At 34.6% G+C, this 14,092-nt stretch overlaps 1 protein-coding gene across 1 annotated transcript; it reads right to left on the bottom strand.

Annotated features, from left to right (window-relative positions):
- Nucleotides 1–4,085: 4,085 nt before the first annotated feature.
- Nucleotides 4,086–9,025, bottom strand: Pdf (Pigment-dispersing factor). Its single transcript, XM_088230218.1, has 3 exons — nucleotides 8,979–9,025; nucleotides 6,966–7,094; nucleotides 4,086–4,484 (listed from the first exon to the last, which is right to left on the bottom strand). The coding sequence occupies exons 2-3, from the start codon at nucleotides 7,074–7,076 to the stop codon at nucleotides 4,329–4,331; spliced, it is 267 nt and encodes an 88-aa protein (XP_088086344.1). The 5' UTR covers nucleotides 7,077–7,094; nucleotides 8,979–9,025; the 3' UTR covers nucleotides 4,086–4,328.
- Nucleotides 9,026–14,092: the final 5,067 nt, after the last annotated feature.

Genomic DNA, 14,092 nt, shown 5'->3' with positions numbered 1-14,092 from the left:
TTGCTGGAATTTCTACCTTCAACTGTCATTTAGATCGTGTGAAAATGGTTTCATACTTTTTTTTTTTTTTTATAGAAAAAAAGAAATATTTGCGTTCTTATGATTTACCCAAATATTTAATTTTGAGGGCCATTTTCAACGAGTTTTAAATAACTCACTATTAGAAAATGGGAATCGAGTTGAGGTAGAGTGGGATTCGAACCACGGACCTTTGGTCCGTGAGTCCGAGACACTAGCCACAGGACCACAACCCGATTCACTTTGATGACAACTTTTTAAACCGTCATCTTTTCACATCATGTTTGTAACTTTTATAATATTATTATTTCTATTGATACATCTTTGAAATTTCTGCATTATAATTTATTGATATAAAAACTTTATTCTTCCTAAACGTGTCAAATGCATGTGGCAATTTGTAACATGTCGATATGGCGTTTTTGATAAAATTAAAACTAATCTTGAAGGAAGACACTTAAACAAAATGACCAATTACACTGCACTAGTTCTGTTTTTATATTGACATAATTTTGGCTCTTGACGCATCAAATGAATTTTGTTTTTTTTTTTAAATGTAAAAATGGGATGGCGAAAAATGTAAATGTTAATTGGGTGGAATATTTATATGAGAATGTACGAAGAAAAATGCGTCCTGAATATTTCGGTGCAAAAAGCGGGAAAATGTAAAGTTGAGGTTTTACTGTATTATCAAATACGTTGTTCAAAAAATGAATTAAATTTAAACAATAGAAAATTAATGTTGATCGGCTGTTTGATGTAGCCGAGTATTAATAAAATTTATTTTTGTGTGATATATTCAATTAAAGTGTTCTGCCAATGTACCTCACAATAATATTAAGAATTGTCGATTGCCATTTTATGCATCGCACCCATCTTTGTCAATATGTTTAGAAAAAAAACTGATGTGAAAGATATTTATGTAGATTTTAACTTGCGTATAATCAGAGTCTGATTACTTACAAGATTCCGATCTTTATAAATGCATAAATTACTCGTTTATAATAAACTTATTTAACTGGTTAGAAATACAATATTGTTAATTTAACTGCTAGAAATCAGACTATTTAAGCATGTATGTATAGTTATATATAGATGTAAATGATTAATTACACTTTGTTCTAGCTCTAGTTTGAAACATCCACAAGAGAAATGTAAAAATAAGCGGAGTAACTTCTATTTTTTTCACAGATCGACGCTAACATTAATTACATTGTTTTTTGTCTGTTGATATTTCCAACTAGAGCGCATCGTTAGAACTCGCTGATATATAATTATGAAAGGTGTGCAGATTGAATTTTTGTACGGAATGTTTCTCGATTGTTAGCTAAAAGGAGTAATGCTGTATGTGGTCCAACTCACCTCCCCTAAGGAGGTCGCGTGGTGTGCTGCACCTACTGATATTGTAAATATGTAATATTAAACTTTTGACAACTTAATAAGATTTTAATTTAATAATTATTTCATCCCATTATTTCCCTATCCGCACTCGCTGGTGATCTAGATAATTTTTGTTACATGGAAGGTAAAGATACTGACACGTCTTGTACTCAGGTGCCCAGAAATACTAGGTGGATCAAAAAGTTTGGATTAATCCTAGGAGATGGCGTTAGTATGCACTGATGTGAACCAATCATAAAAAGATCCATCCTTCATTAGACGTCTCAAAATTTCAGCCTTTTTTTGTTACGCATTTATAAGTTACAGCCGTGAGATGCATCCGACATCTGTGTTTTTTTAAAATGGAGAAATCTGAGTTTTGTGTTCCGATTAAATATTATTATTATTATTACTTAATAGTTATTACGCAAGAAAACGATAACCTAGATTGAAGCCAAGCTAGATAAGTATTATCCGGCCTTTGCACCGTCAATGAAGACAATTCAAAAGTGGCTTTCTGACTTTCGTTGTGGCCGACAGGCACCGATGACGCTGAATGATCTGGACGCCCAAAAAATGACAGAAAATTCACGATATTATGAATGACCCCAAAGTGAAATGGAGGGAACTAGCTGAGACCACAAAGATGTCGTATGGCAGTGTGTTCAATGTCATACATGACATTTTGGGTATGAAGAAGCTGTGCTTGCGGTGGTTGCCGCGTTTGCTAACAGTCGACCAAAAACAAATTCGTGTGGCGACTTCCCAGCAGAATTTGGCAATGTTTACGCGAAACCCAATGGAGTTTTTGCGTCGATTTATAACCATGGATGAAACATGGATACATTTCTACACGCCAGGGTTCATGCAACAGTCAAAACAATGGGTTTCTCGGTGTGAAAGTGCCCTGAAGTGTCCAAAAACGCAACAATGGAGGGGGAGGGTTTTGGTCTCCGTATTTTGGGATACGCATCGAGTAATATTCATTGGATATCTTGAAAAGGGTAAACCCATAACTGGTGCATATATTATTTATCTTTATTGGATCGTTTAAAAATTGAATTCGGTTGCATTCACAAAAAAAATCTCTATCATCACGACAATGTGCCCGCTTATTCTTGAACAGGTTCCCATGCCACTGCATTCGCCAGACCTGGCCCACAGCGATTTCTACCTGTTTCCAAACAAAAAGATGGCTCACCGGTAAGCGATTTTACTCAAATGAGGAATTCATAGCTGAAACTGAGGCCTATTCTGGAGAGCTTCTGAAGGACAACTAAAAAATTAGAAAATCGTTGGACTCGCTGTATCCACCTAAAAGGAAAATCTAATTTGGCCAAAAAACTATTTTCTTCGTTTCACTTATATCCATCTAGTATTACAATGGGACCTCAAACAAGGTAGAAAAACAGAGCAGTAGCACACTTCGAGGCGCCCTTATCCCCACTCCCCACGTATTTAGTTAAAATTAGATATAATATAATAGGTACTTACATTATTATTTTTATGTTTCGGATTACAAAAATTGTGAGGATATGGGGTGCGGTGATGGGGAATTTTAAAAAGACAAAATCGACGTTTCATCGTCCCATTTTCCGCACCTAAAAACTAAACCAATTTGTTTTTATTTTTTAGACAACTCTGTCTGATACTCATCAGAATGAAATTTTCTGTATGGGTACGTCAAAATCTATTCCTTTCTGTTTGTGTTGTTTGTATGTTTATTATAATTTGTAAATTCATGTAATTTGATTTTGGCCGATGTTATCATATTTTGGTAGAAGGCCCCTAATAATGGAAAAAAGTCAAACTCTGTTGTTTTTACGAACAGGGGTGTATTTAATGTAGGAATATGCTTTTTTTTAATTATTTTTAATACGTGACATTTATGTCATATTTTATTTTGGTATTACCTGAATGGGTAGTAGAAGTCATCAGTATTCAGTAAAAAGAAATAAATGTGTAGAAATTAAAAGGAATTTAAGGGAAGAGTCCAATAGGGGTCCACAAAAACAAATGGTGTTTTTAAACATTTAAATACAGTAGACAAAAATATAACAATCCTCCTTATTTTTTAGTAGATGCTTTCTCGCCGATTGCAACAGGTTGCAGGTAGGTCGATGAATAAAACATTACGCTCCTATTTTGTTTTCTACAGATTCATCATCTTGCAAAAAACCGCACGTAAATCGGTCCAGTAGTTATTTAGTCTATCAAGGACACGCATACGAACGCCTTTTATATATATAAAAGAAGAATATAGATAGAAGAAGAATTGTTAAATTACTAACTACTTAACAAGAATGTTTTTTTTTCTGCCGATATTTTCAGCAGAACAATTGCGCGGGAGCGACAAGCACCTGAAGCGTAAGACTAATCATCTTACCATCGGGTTACAAAAATGATCAAGACACGCTGCGGTTGATGTATCAATCCAGTGCACTATGCACCATCAGGCGTGGAAAGGGATTTATGATGATGATGTATTAAAAAATATCTCGTCTTTTGCACACGACGTGATAGCATCGTTTCCAAAGAGTTAGGAAACCCACAAGCGTTTTGAAAATTTCAATCTTAGCAGGCTATCGTCTGCTAAAATTTGGTATTTGAGAAGTCATCAGTATCCGTTTTCAAAATAATAACAAAACATACACATATTTTGCCAAAACTTATTTATTGGTCTTTACTATCTCTTTTTATCCTAACAATACATAAATAATTATGTTTTAATACATATTGCAGAATAATATATGAGTCAGTTGAATCTACTAAACAATATAGTAAAAATAATTCTTTAATTTGACTAGAATACAAAGCAATATATATTTTTAATGGGTTTTCGGGTACATATTTTCCGGAAAATGCTTTGAATTTTTTCCGTGTTCTTTAAATCAGTAGGAGGGAGAGTTCAATCATGTCCTTGTGGTATCTTATCGCCGTCCAGCATCAGCCATACTCATACTCCTCGGCAGAGCCAACAGAGAGTTGATGATCTCGGAGTTCCTTTTGGCTCCGGGTATTCTTCCCGCTGACGCGGGACCTTCCCTCAGGTAGTTTTGAAGCATTCCGTATAGTTCCATTGCCAACTGAAGAAAAAAATCACAATTATGTTATTTTTTATTTTAAAGTTACATATATTTTTTTTATTGGAAAAATTCATCCTATTAAGGATGATTTCTGATTATTTTTATTTATTTATTCGTATTTTTTCTCTTACAAACTATAATTATTAATAATAAAAATAAGGGGTCCCTAGGGGTTACCCGTGCCGAGGACACTTAACAATATACTTTTTAAAAATATTTTTACATTTGAGAATAAACAAAGAAGACTAACTAACTAATAAACAGAGATAATTGACAAAATGTTCAGACAGTTTTAAACACTACTTATGTAAGTTTATAATGATTTTTATTTACATCTATATTATTTAGTAACGAGAAAATTCTCGTTACTAATTGTTTTAATAGATAGTGGAAGTAGGTTATAGATTTTAATTGAATAATACTCTAAATAATACTTTAAATGCTTGTTTAATTTTATAAAATAAGAATGGCGAATATTCTCTTAACGTTTTAATAAATAGCTACAGTAGAACTTCGTTTATCCGAACTCTAGTCATTTGGATTGCCAAATATCCGGTTCGATATCAGGAAATAAAAAATATAGGAGACGTTACAAATAAAAAAGGGCGCTCGCGGCCGGTGCGTTTCTGTGTCAAATCAATTAAATTTGTTATGTGATAACGCCTGGCACTCATTAATACGGATAATTGAAGTTTTACTGTACTCCAAAGTTTTTTTAAAATTATTTTGCTGGTGGATGGGTGGAAACGGTTCTAGTTCTCCCGATTGGGCTTGTTTCTTCCGGTTTACTAACAAGCTAATGAGCTAACATACCCTATCGTCATCAGAATTGGGTTGAGGGTGGCATACAAATTAACTATAAGATATACTTAGGTTGCTCTGACGGCGATAGCATTGAAAGCAGTAAATGTAAATTCTAAAAAAAAACGCAAATATTTTGTAAACAAAGAATTTTTGAAAAAATAACAATTAATCGTTTATTACAGCTAAAAAATATTGTTTTTGTGATGTGCGGATTTGAAAAGAGGCCACAAGACCCTTGAAATGGATCCTGGTAAGGCGCAGGCGAAGGCTTTCAATGTACTCCAGGGTTCAAATTTAAATTATTCTCCATTATTTAATAAGTGGATTATGGCCTTTCAAAACAAAGTTGAGAGATTCTGTATTTTGTTACAAGCGATTAAATTTCGTTTAAAAAAATATATTCACAAAAAATTTAATAACCGCAAATGAAAAATAAAATAAAAAGCACCGGTAAAAACTTTACATTGGTTATTTAGATTTTTTAATCTTTTTAAAATATTTTTATTCGAAATACAAAATATGCACATTACATAATTGTACTCCCATGAGTTTGAAAACTCATTCTGGGACAGTTATGTGCAATTAATTAAATTAAGACATAATCAGATATATAGAGGTAATACAATCAGTTGTTTTCAGTGAATATAATCTACAATCTGTTGTTAAGTAGAAAACAAGTTGGGAGCGTCAATGTTTTATTTCAATTGAACTTCATTATTTTTTTTATTTTTTTTTGAAAAAAGAAATATTTGCGTTCTTATGATTTACCCAAATATTTAATTTTGAGGGCCATTTTCAACGAGTTGTAAATAACTCACTATTAGAAAATGGAATCGAGTTGGGGTAGAGTGGGATTCGAACCACGGACCTTTGGTCCGTGAGTCCGAGACACTAGCCACAGGACCACAACCCGATTTTCAACTTTTATAATACTTTTAGAGCTTTCAAATAGTTCCGGTGAGCGAAATTATTTGTTATTCTACGAAAATTAGACAGTCTGAGAGACTGACCGTCATAGTCGATGGTGCCATCCTTGTTTAATATAAATAAAACATAAAGTAGTGTACAACATACATACTTGTATCTCGGAAACATTTAAGACAAGACAATTTTACAAAATATAACACTGGCTTACACACATAAGTCAAGGGTTATTGGAGAACAGCTTAAGGAAATGATTTTTTAGTGGGACATGAATATTATTTATAGACTGAATAGAAGTCGTTTTTAAATGAATAGGCAGAAGATTATACTGAGTAAAAGGAATGTAAATGATTTATATTCTATACGCAACTTCACGCACAATAAGGGGAAGGATCCTACCTCCTAATAGCAGGTAGTCACAGACAAGCTTAAATCGCACCCCCAAAAGCACACTGCCGTAAGACCTTTAAAATGGCCGATTTAGACATACCACAGTATACTTCTGGGGGTGCGAAATGTTCCTAAACAACAGTGTAGCTTTTTAGGTGACTATCTATTCAAGAAAATGTGGTACGAATTATTGAAAAGTTAATAAATAACAAAACATTTTTATAATAGCAAATAAATATGTTATGTAAAGTAAGCAAATAAGATATTACCACCTGTTCTAGGTCGTGATTTACGAATCAATCAACGTGAGATTATCATTTTTAGGTTTTTTTAAGGAGGCTAAGAGCCCAATTGCTTTGATACCTCTCTATCCAGATACTTCTCGGGCCAGTCTTGTGTGGGGGCGGAGGCTACAGGGGCCACGGGGGCCACGAGTAGAGCTCCCAAGCTCAGTAGACAGAGGGCAGCCAGCATCTTTGGAGATATACTTGACTAGAAAAATAATACCCATGTAAAAAAACATCGATATTGCGCCTGATGTGTAGGCAGATCTATCGACAACACCGAAGCGCCGCCGCCGTTAAGCGCAAGATCGGCGTTGAAGTTGTATTTTGTTTGATAAGAAGAAATCCTCGGCATTGGATAATGTGTTACGTCAAAATAATTTAATAGAATAAATAAGAAAAATGAAATATTTGTAGTTGAATACAGAGCAGGGGGGTTCGAATCGTCAGTAGGGTCGCAGTGATTCACATCTCGCTGGAGGGTGTGATTCTATTAAATGCTGCGAACGCCCAGCTGCATTCCACCGGCAGCACTACTCCGACTCCACTAATCCGACTCGTTAGCGTCCACGTCGCGAACCCCGTGCGATGGGATCACACTAATAACGGTGTGATCACAGCAGATAACGAAAGGATGAAAGGCGAGTTTCTGGCGTCTTCAAACCAGAACCAACCGGCAAAGGGAAGGTAGCCCCGACAGAAATATCCACCAGAAAAGGCAACGGGAAACCATTCTGGTAATCTTTTCGCAGGAATCACTACGACGAGTACATCCAACAGGCAGTTGTCCTGGCCTCGGAGTAGCGCAGGACCGAGATGCTTTCGCTGTAGTGATCGCCAACGTCGGGGGACCTCATAAGGCACTGCAAGAAGAAGTTAAGAATAAGAAGTCGCGGGCTAACAGATCAGAGGTTCGAATTCCACTATATTTGATTCCTAACTTGATCCTCATTTTCTAATAGTGAGTTATTTACAACTCGTCGAAAATGGCCCCAAAATTTAAATATTTAGGTAAATCATAAAAACGAAAATATTGATCCAAAAAATAAAACGTGTATACATTTTCGTATTTTTAAACTGCACGCAATAAAATACACTGCTTCTCTATCAGATAAACGTAACGACATTGAGCACTGATTGCATCGCATCTGGATTGTTTTGTTACAAGGCGATTAGTCTTACTCACGCTTCGACATGAAATATTGCTTCGTAGAACCTCCATTAAAACCAATATGTCACGTCCACTCTGCCACTCTGCCACGAATCGACCCCGAGACTTCAAGCATGATGCAAACCGCTACACTTCGAGGCGGAGTTATCTCCGCTGGATGACTTTTTCAGGATTTTCATCTGAGAGTAGCTACAGAGCCAAAAACTCTCGTTTAGGGTTCTTGTAAATTTTCCACACGATATTTTTGAGATATATTACTCTATCCGAAACCCGCTGTGTACCGTTGTGTTGATGTTTTAAACTTGTGTATATATAAAACTGTATGTACATAATATTATATTAATTAATGACATAAGGTTGTAAATAGCGTAATAATTAAAAAATATCAACGAACTAATCTTAAAAAAAGAAAAAAAGTGGAAAAACGTGTAATAAACTCGATATTAGCAAAAAATTCCGGCAGAGAGGTAAAGATGCCATTAAAAAAAGAAGATAATATTTTTTCAAAATAAATTTGTTTGTTATATCGAAAATAATGTTTTGACTGTAAATTTGTAATGGTAAACCTTATTTTTTTTACACAAAAGTCGTCTCCTATTCTCTTTTTGCACCTAATGGTTCATAGGGCACTCCATTGGTACACCAACCACAGTGTATTTTGATAATTTTTATTACATAAAGAGAAGATGATCAATCTTACGCTTCGGGTGCCAGTCCAGGGACTGTGAAATATTTTAGTGTTAAAACGCCTTTTTGAATGAATATTTCATGTCAACCATGACGGGAATAGAACCCGAGACCTCTTGCATGGTAGACAAACGCACTGACCACTACATGTGTAATCACCGAAATAATAAATAGTATTAAAACTAAATATAGTTTTGTTGAATAAATCTGTTCAGTTTCATGAAACTAGCTAACCTTTAAGAGAATATAATGTTACGAGACTAGGTGAGGGTCGCAAACTCTGGGAAGTCACTGAAGAAGATGAAGTCTGTCCATCTTTATATACTGTCGAAATGCGTGGTCGACCTGTCGACCCCACACACGAGATCCACCCCGCAGACATGTCACACAATCGAAGATAAACGTCATAAAAATCTAACATTATATTTTATGATTTCAACGAAACGTGATGTTAGGATGTATCAATCGATAAATTTATTTATTTTAGCAATGAATTACGCGTTTAGTTATGAGAAAAATACACTTATATAAATGGTTACGTTAATATATCGGACTGAGAAAGGCGAAGGGAGTTAAGCCGAATATGTAAAAAAATAAAAGACAATATCATTATTAAAAAAGTTATGCTATTTTTACGAATGTGTCGGCGAAGCGTGCGCTAGTTTCCGACAGCAGGTATATTAAAGTTTGGTAATGTCACAGCGCAAATGGATTAATCAGGAAATGGAGTGAATGGATTAACCTTTTAAAAGATTTTTATTATTCTTCTGGAAAACGGCGGCAAAACTCCACACTGTTGGGATCTTCGTTTTCTTTTACAGGGTAAATTTATTTTATTATTAACTATATTTTATAATTTGCCATGCGTTTTGTAGCGAAATCGATTTGCGATTAACATATTATACTTCCATCAAGTTCAAAGCGGATACTGAGACCAGGTGACAAATAATAACTATCAAATTGTTTTCGAAACTTCATATGGGTGCGAAAGGGACCGGATTGAAAATGAGACAGGTAGGTAAAGGAATCAATTCACACTATGACACATTATCAAAAATGGTCAAACCAAATGCGAATTGTCAATTATAGCGAAGAACACCCAGGAATGAGAGAAATCAGGTTTAATTATTGAAATCGTACCGGGAATTGAAAGCAGAATCCTATTTATATGAGAATATCCTTGAAAACAACATGTGGAAGTCTAGGCATTTGAGAACTTATTAATTTTAACAATGTTTTAAGTATGTCCAAATGCTTGAGACTTCCATATTCCCTCTCAAAAATGTTTTTCCTTTCTGTTGCGACATATTTAAATAATTCATATATTTATTTAAACGCCTTGTAGGCTTTTACATGTTTTACATATATAAATATAAAGAATAGACATGTATTTTACAGAAAAATAGCAAAAAATAAAAATCTATTTTGAGATGATTTTCCTGAAAACGGTGCTACGTAACTTTTATCCTTACTCTTTGTGGTGGGGGTCAGTGCTACGCAAGCTTCCGACGTCACTGCGACCTGTGAAGATCTATTGTGACGGGTCCCCGTAAATAGTTCTCGCCCCCCGAGTCCAGGTCTATAAAGAGCCTGGCTACTGTGTGGAAGGCGAGAGTTTACATTTTGCTAAATCTCCCCCACTAAGCCCAGATCCGTAAAGTATCGGGCTATTAGGTAGAGGGCGGGCCCCTTAACTTCCTCAGGTTTTACCAGTGGTCCCTCGAAAATGAAGCTACTTTTGTGATATAAAGTATCATATTCACATAGAATGTGTGTAGGTGTTTCCTCATCTGCACTGCAGAACCTACATCTCGAAGTTTCGGAAAGGTTCATTTTAGCGCGGTGTTTGGTCAATCTGCAGTGCCCTGGGCAGGCTCTAGTGAAAACCCTCACTTGATTTTGGCTGAGCTTTAACCTGTATTTAACATTAAAACATACATAAAAAACTTTAAAAAGAACAAATAATCTAGTTCGAAGAACACAATCGTAACTGGTACTAACGCCGCTTCCGGTCATCCGCGAAAATTATCGCAAGGGTTCATAAAATATGAGATTACTAATTTAACTAATTGCAAAATAATTTTTTTCTTCATTGTTACTAAAAATATAATGATATATGGAAAAAATACATATAAATTCTAAATGGACCATCCGTGGGTTACAATATTATAAGTAGGAGGGATTGATATGTTACTAGCAGTTTTTGAACTATTAAGGAAGGTATTTCTAATGAAAATTTCCATATAAAAAGTAGAACCCAAAATTTTCGTAATTTTTTTATGTCAATTTATGATTGTTATTTTCTCTTTACTAGTTTATTTAAAATAATATGGGAATGTTTATTTAAATACAATATTTGATTGAAGGGATGCTGTTTTATTAACAAGCCCAAACTAAATTTGCAAAAAATCTAAACGAAATGTAGTTTTTAAAAATAATTTGCGATTTAATTTTATAAGGCAGATTTTTACTGTCCTGTTGCACATGGTGTTTTATATCGTTGTTGGAATATTTTATAGTTTCCCCTCAATCCAATGCCAATGAAATGTCAGCCTCGTGGTGTAGTCAGCCATGCAAGAGGTCTCGGGTTTGATTCCCGACGTAGTCGATCTGAAATATTTGTTTAAAACGGTATTTTAACACTAGAACATTTAATAGTAGGGACTATGTCCACGGGGACTGGCGCCTGAATCTTATGACTGATCATCTTTCCTTCATGTAACAAAAATGATGAAGATACGCTGCGATTGGTGTACCCATGAAGTGCCCTATGCACCATTATTTGAGGGAAGAGGGATGAAGAATAAATGCTAAATACAAATGTTTTCTGACACTTTTTTTATTAATTTGAAAAATGTTTCCCAATAATTAGAACTGGATTATAAAATAATACTCTTACGCTTTATTTATAAAATTTAATCGTTTAAATTTTTGTATTAATTTATACAGTCGATAATACATTCAAATGTATTGTACTGAACCTAATACGGGAATCAGTTACTTTTTAGTCATAGAATTAAGAAAATCCAGAAGGAGCGTAGAATCATATTTGAATACATCAGACTGTGTCCGAAAAACCACCCACTCTGCCCCACTTTCGCCGCGCGCATGCGTGAAGTCGCCGCGTAATGTTGCCAGATTGCGAAAAATATAATCATAACACGTCATAAGATTCATAAGATTAAAAAATAGCAATTTGTTAATTTATCTAAAATTTTATTGTACACGCGGAAACATTGATTGCCACAACAGAGAAGATAAGTAAAGAGCCATTTAATTTAAGTAATTTAATTAATGAACTTTGAACTTTAAAAAAAATATATATATATTTTACACAAAACGGATATTTTAATGTCATGTTCAATAATATTTTATGTTTTGAAGATAATGTCGGTCAAATGTCCACCACGGCGTTGTTTAATCCGAGAGGTCCAATTTTTATAAGTTCTACCATAAGATGAGCAAAGTAGCGTAAAATTCTTTACCATCCTGGCAACACTAACAAAATATCCATTTTGTTTTTTTTTGACAATCTGACAGATGGAAAAATAATTCATTTTTTATGTAAAGCATTTACTACTTACACATGCATTTGCTACTTACACATGCAATGTGATCCCATCCTATTTCTTTAAGATCTCAGAAGTATTTCTACACTTTAAAACGGCACAACTCGGCATAGTTGAATTTAAATCGGGATAAGCGTACTGAGCGACGTCTGCAATGAATCTAATGGGTCAAAACGTAAAACTACTCCTTTAAGAGTAGTATTTATTTATTCATTTATATATAAGCCCAATGGGCATTTTTAAGGACATATTTATACATAGAAAATTATTATAAAAAAGTAGAAAGACTCAGTGGTATATAGTAGACTTTGTGGGAGTGGAAGCGGGAGAGAGGTGTTTATAATTGAATTTGGTTCAGTGATCGTTTGAAAGAAGACAACTTGTTATCAAAGAAATCAAGACTGGTATGTTTGTTGGCAGACCTAAGAATTCTGGGCATAGGGGAATGAATACCATAGTTAGTTCTATGGTTATCGGTATAAAAGAGTAAGTTTTGTCTTAGGTTTCTAGATGTATTGAACTCAGTAGTTCAGGCGCATTAAAGAGTGAGTTGAGAAATAGGATAGTCGCCTTATGTTTGATGGGCGTATGCGGTTTTTCTTAATTCTACGTTTTTAGTTCCAACGATTCCATATTACTAAAGACTTAGAAGAAGAAAATAGTTGACTTAATTGAACTGTTAACATACCTAATTGGGTCAATTGAACATAAATATAATAATAAATAAAACATGTTATAGGAAAACGTCTTTATTGGCCTTTGTTCTCCCTAATTTCATTTCACATAAGAGTCATATTAATAAAGATAATAATCTAGGTTATATTTAGTACAATGCAATAAAAAAAATATGTTCCTCTGTTTCAACAATCAATTTTAAATGCCAAGAATCTGATGACCGATCAAAATAAATTAGATAATTAATTTTTCAAAACGTAATTTTTGAAGTTTAAATTACATGAATTGAAAATTAGAATAAAATGTCCCGCCATATTGCAAAAGCATAGACAGTATTAGAATTATACTTTACTAAGTTAGATTCTTTTTAGATTTTATTCGAAGTTATGTATGAATTGCCGATTGGGATCCTTGGGTCGGTCGTGCTCGCATCTGTGAGTGAGTTATCTTCGTCCTGCATCAGCCATACTCTTGGGAAGAGCCAGCAGAGAGTTGATGATCTCGGAGTTTCTCTTGGCTCCTGGTACTCTGCCCATCGACAAGGGACCTTCTGGGGCATAATTCTGGAGCATTCCGTAAAGTTCCATAGATAACTGTTGAAAAAAAAAATCAAATTAGTAAAGGAAAAAAATAGAGGCATTTAAAATAGGATAAACATATTGATCATCATTTCCAAAATCACTCGCAAACGAGTGGAGGCGTATAAAAAAAAAAAACATATTGATCACATGATAAGTGTTTTAAAAACAAAAATTCATTTGAAAACGTTGTTTAAAAGTGGTAATAGAAAAAAAAACATATTGCAACAGAGGTGAAGAACATTTAAGAGAAGGTAATATAGAAGTCTAGGCATCTACAGCTTATGACCTGTCATTGGCTGGTTTAAGTGGCCACTTTACGCACTGTGTGACATTCACCATCCCGCCCATATTCTTTCAGTAATTCACGTTTAACTGCCATATAGTACTGAGACGTGCGTAGGAATAAGGTGATCATTACCTCCCTCTCCAGATACCTGTAAGGCCAGTCCGGCGCGGGGGCGGAGGCCGCGGGGACTGCGGAAGCCGCTAGGAGAGCCCCCAAGCTCAGTAGACACAAGACAGC

The sequence above is a fragment of the Micrasema longulum genome, unplaced genomic scaffold, assembly GCF_059751315.1.
Source record: "Micrasema longulum isolate JH-2025_06_02 unplaced genomic scaffold, ASM5975131v1 h1tg000740l, whole genome shotgun sequence".
Taxonomy (NCBI): domain Eukaryota; kingdom Metazoa; phylum Arthropoda; class Insecta; order Trichoptera; family Brachycentridae; genus Micrasema; species Micrasema longulum.
This window is presented reverse-complemented; position numbering and strand designations above follow the sequence as displayed.

Excerpts from the sequence above, each read along its gene's own strand:
- Pdf (XM_088230218.1), bottom strand. The coding sequence starts at position 7,076 with ATGCTGGCTGCCCTCTGTCTACTGAGCTTGGGAGCTCTACTCGTGGCC. Across the intron at positions 4,485-6,965 it reads AGAAGTATCTGGATAGAGAG|TTGGCAATGGAACTATACGG; the intron begins GTATCAAAGCAA and ends TTTTTTCTTCAG.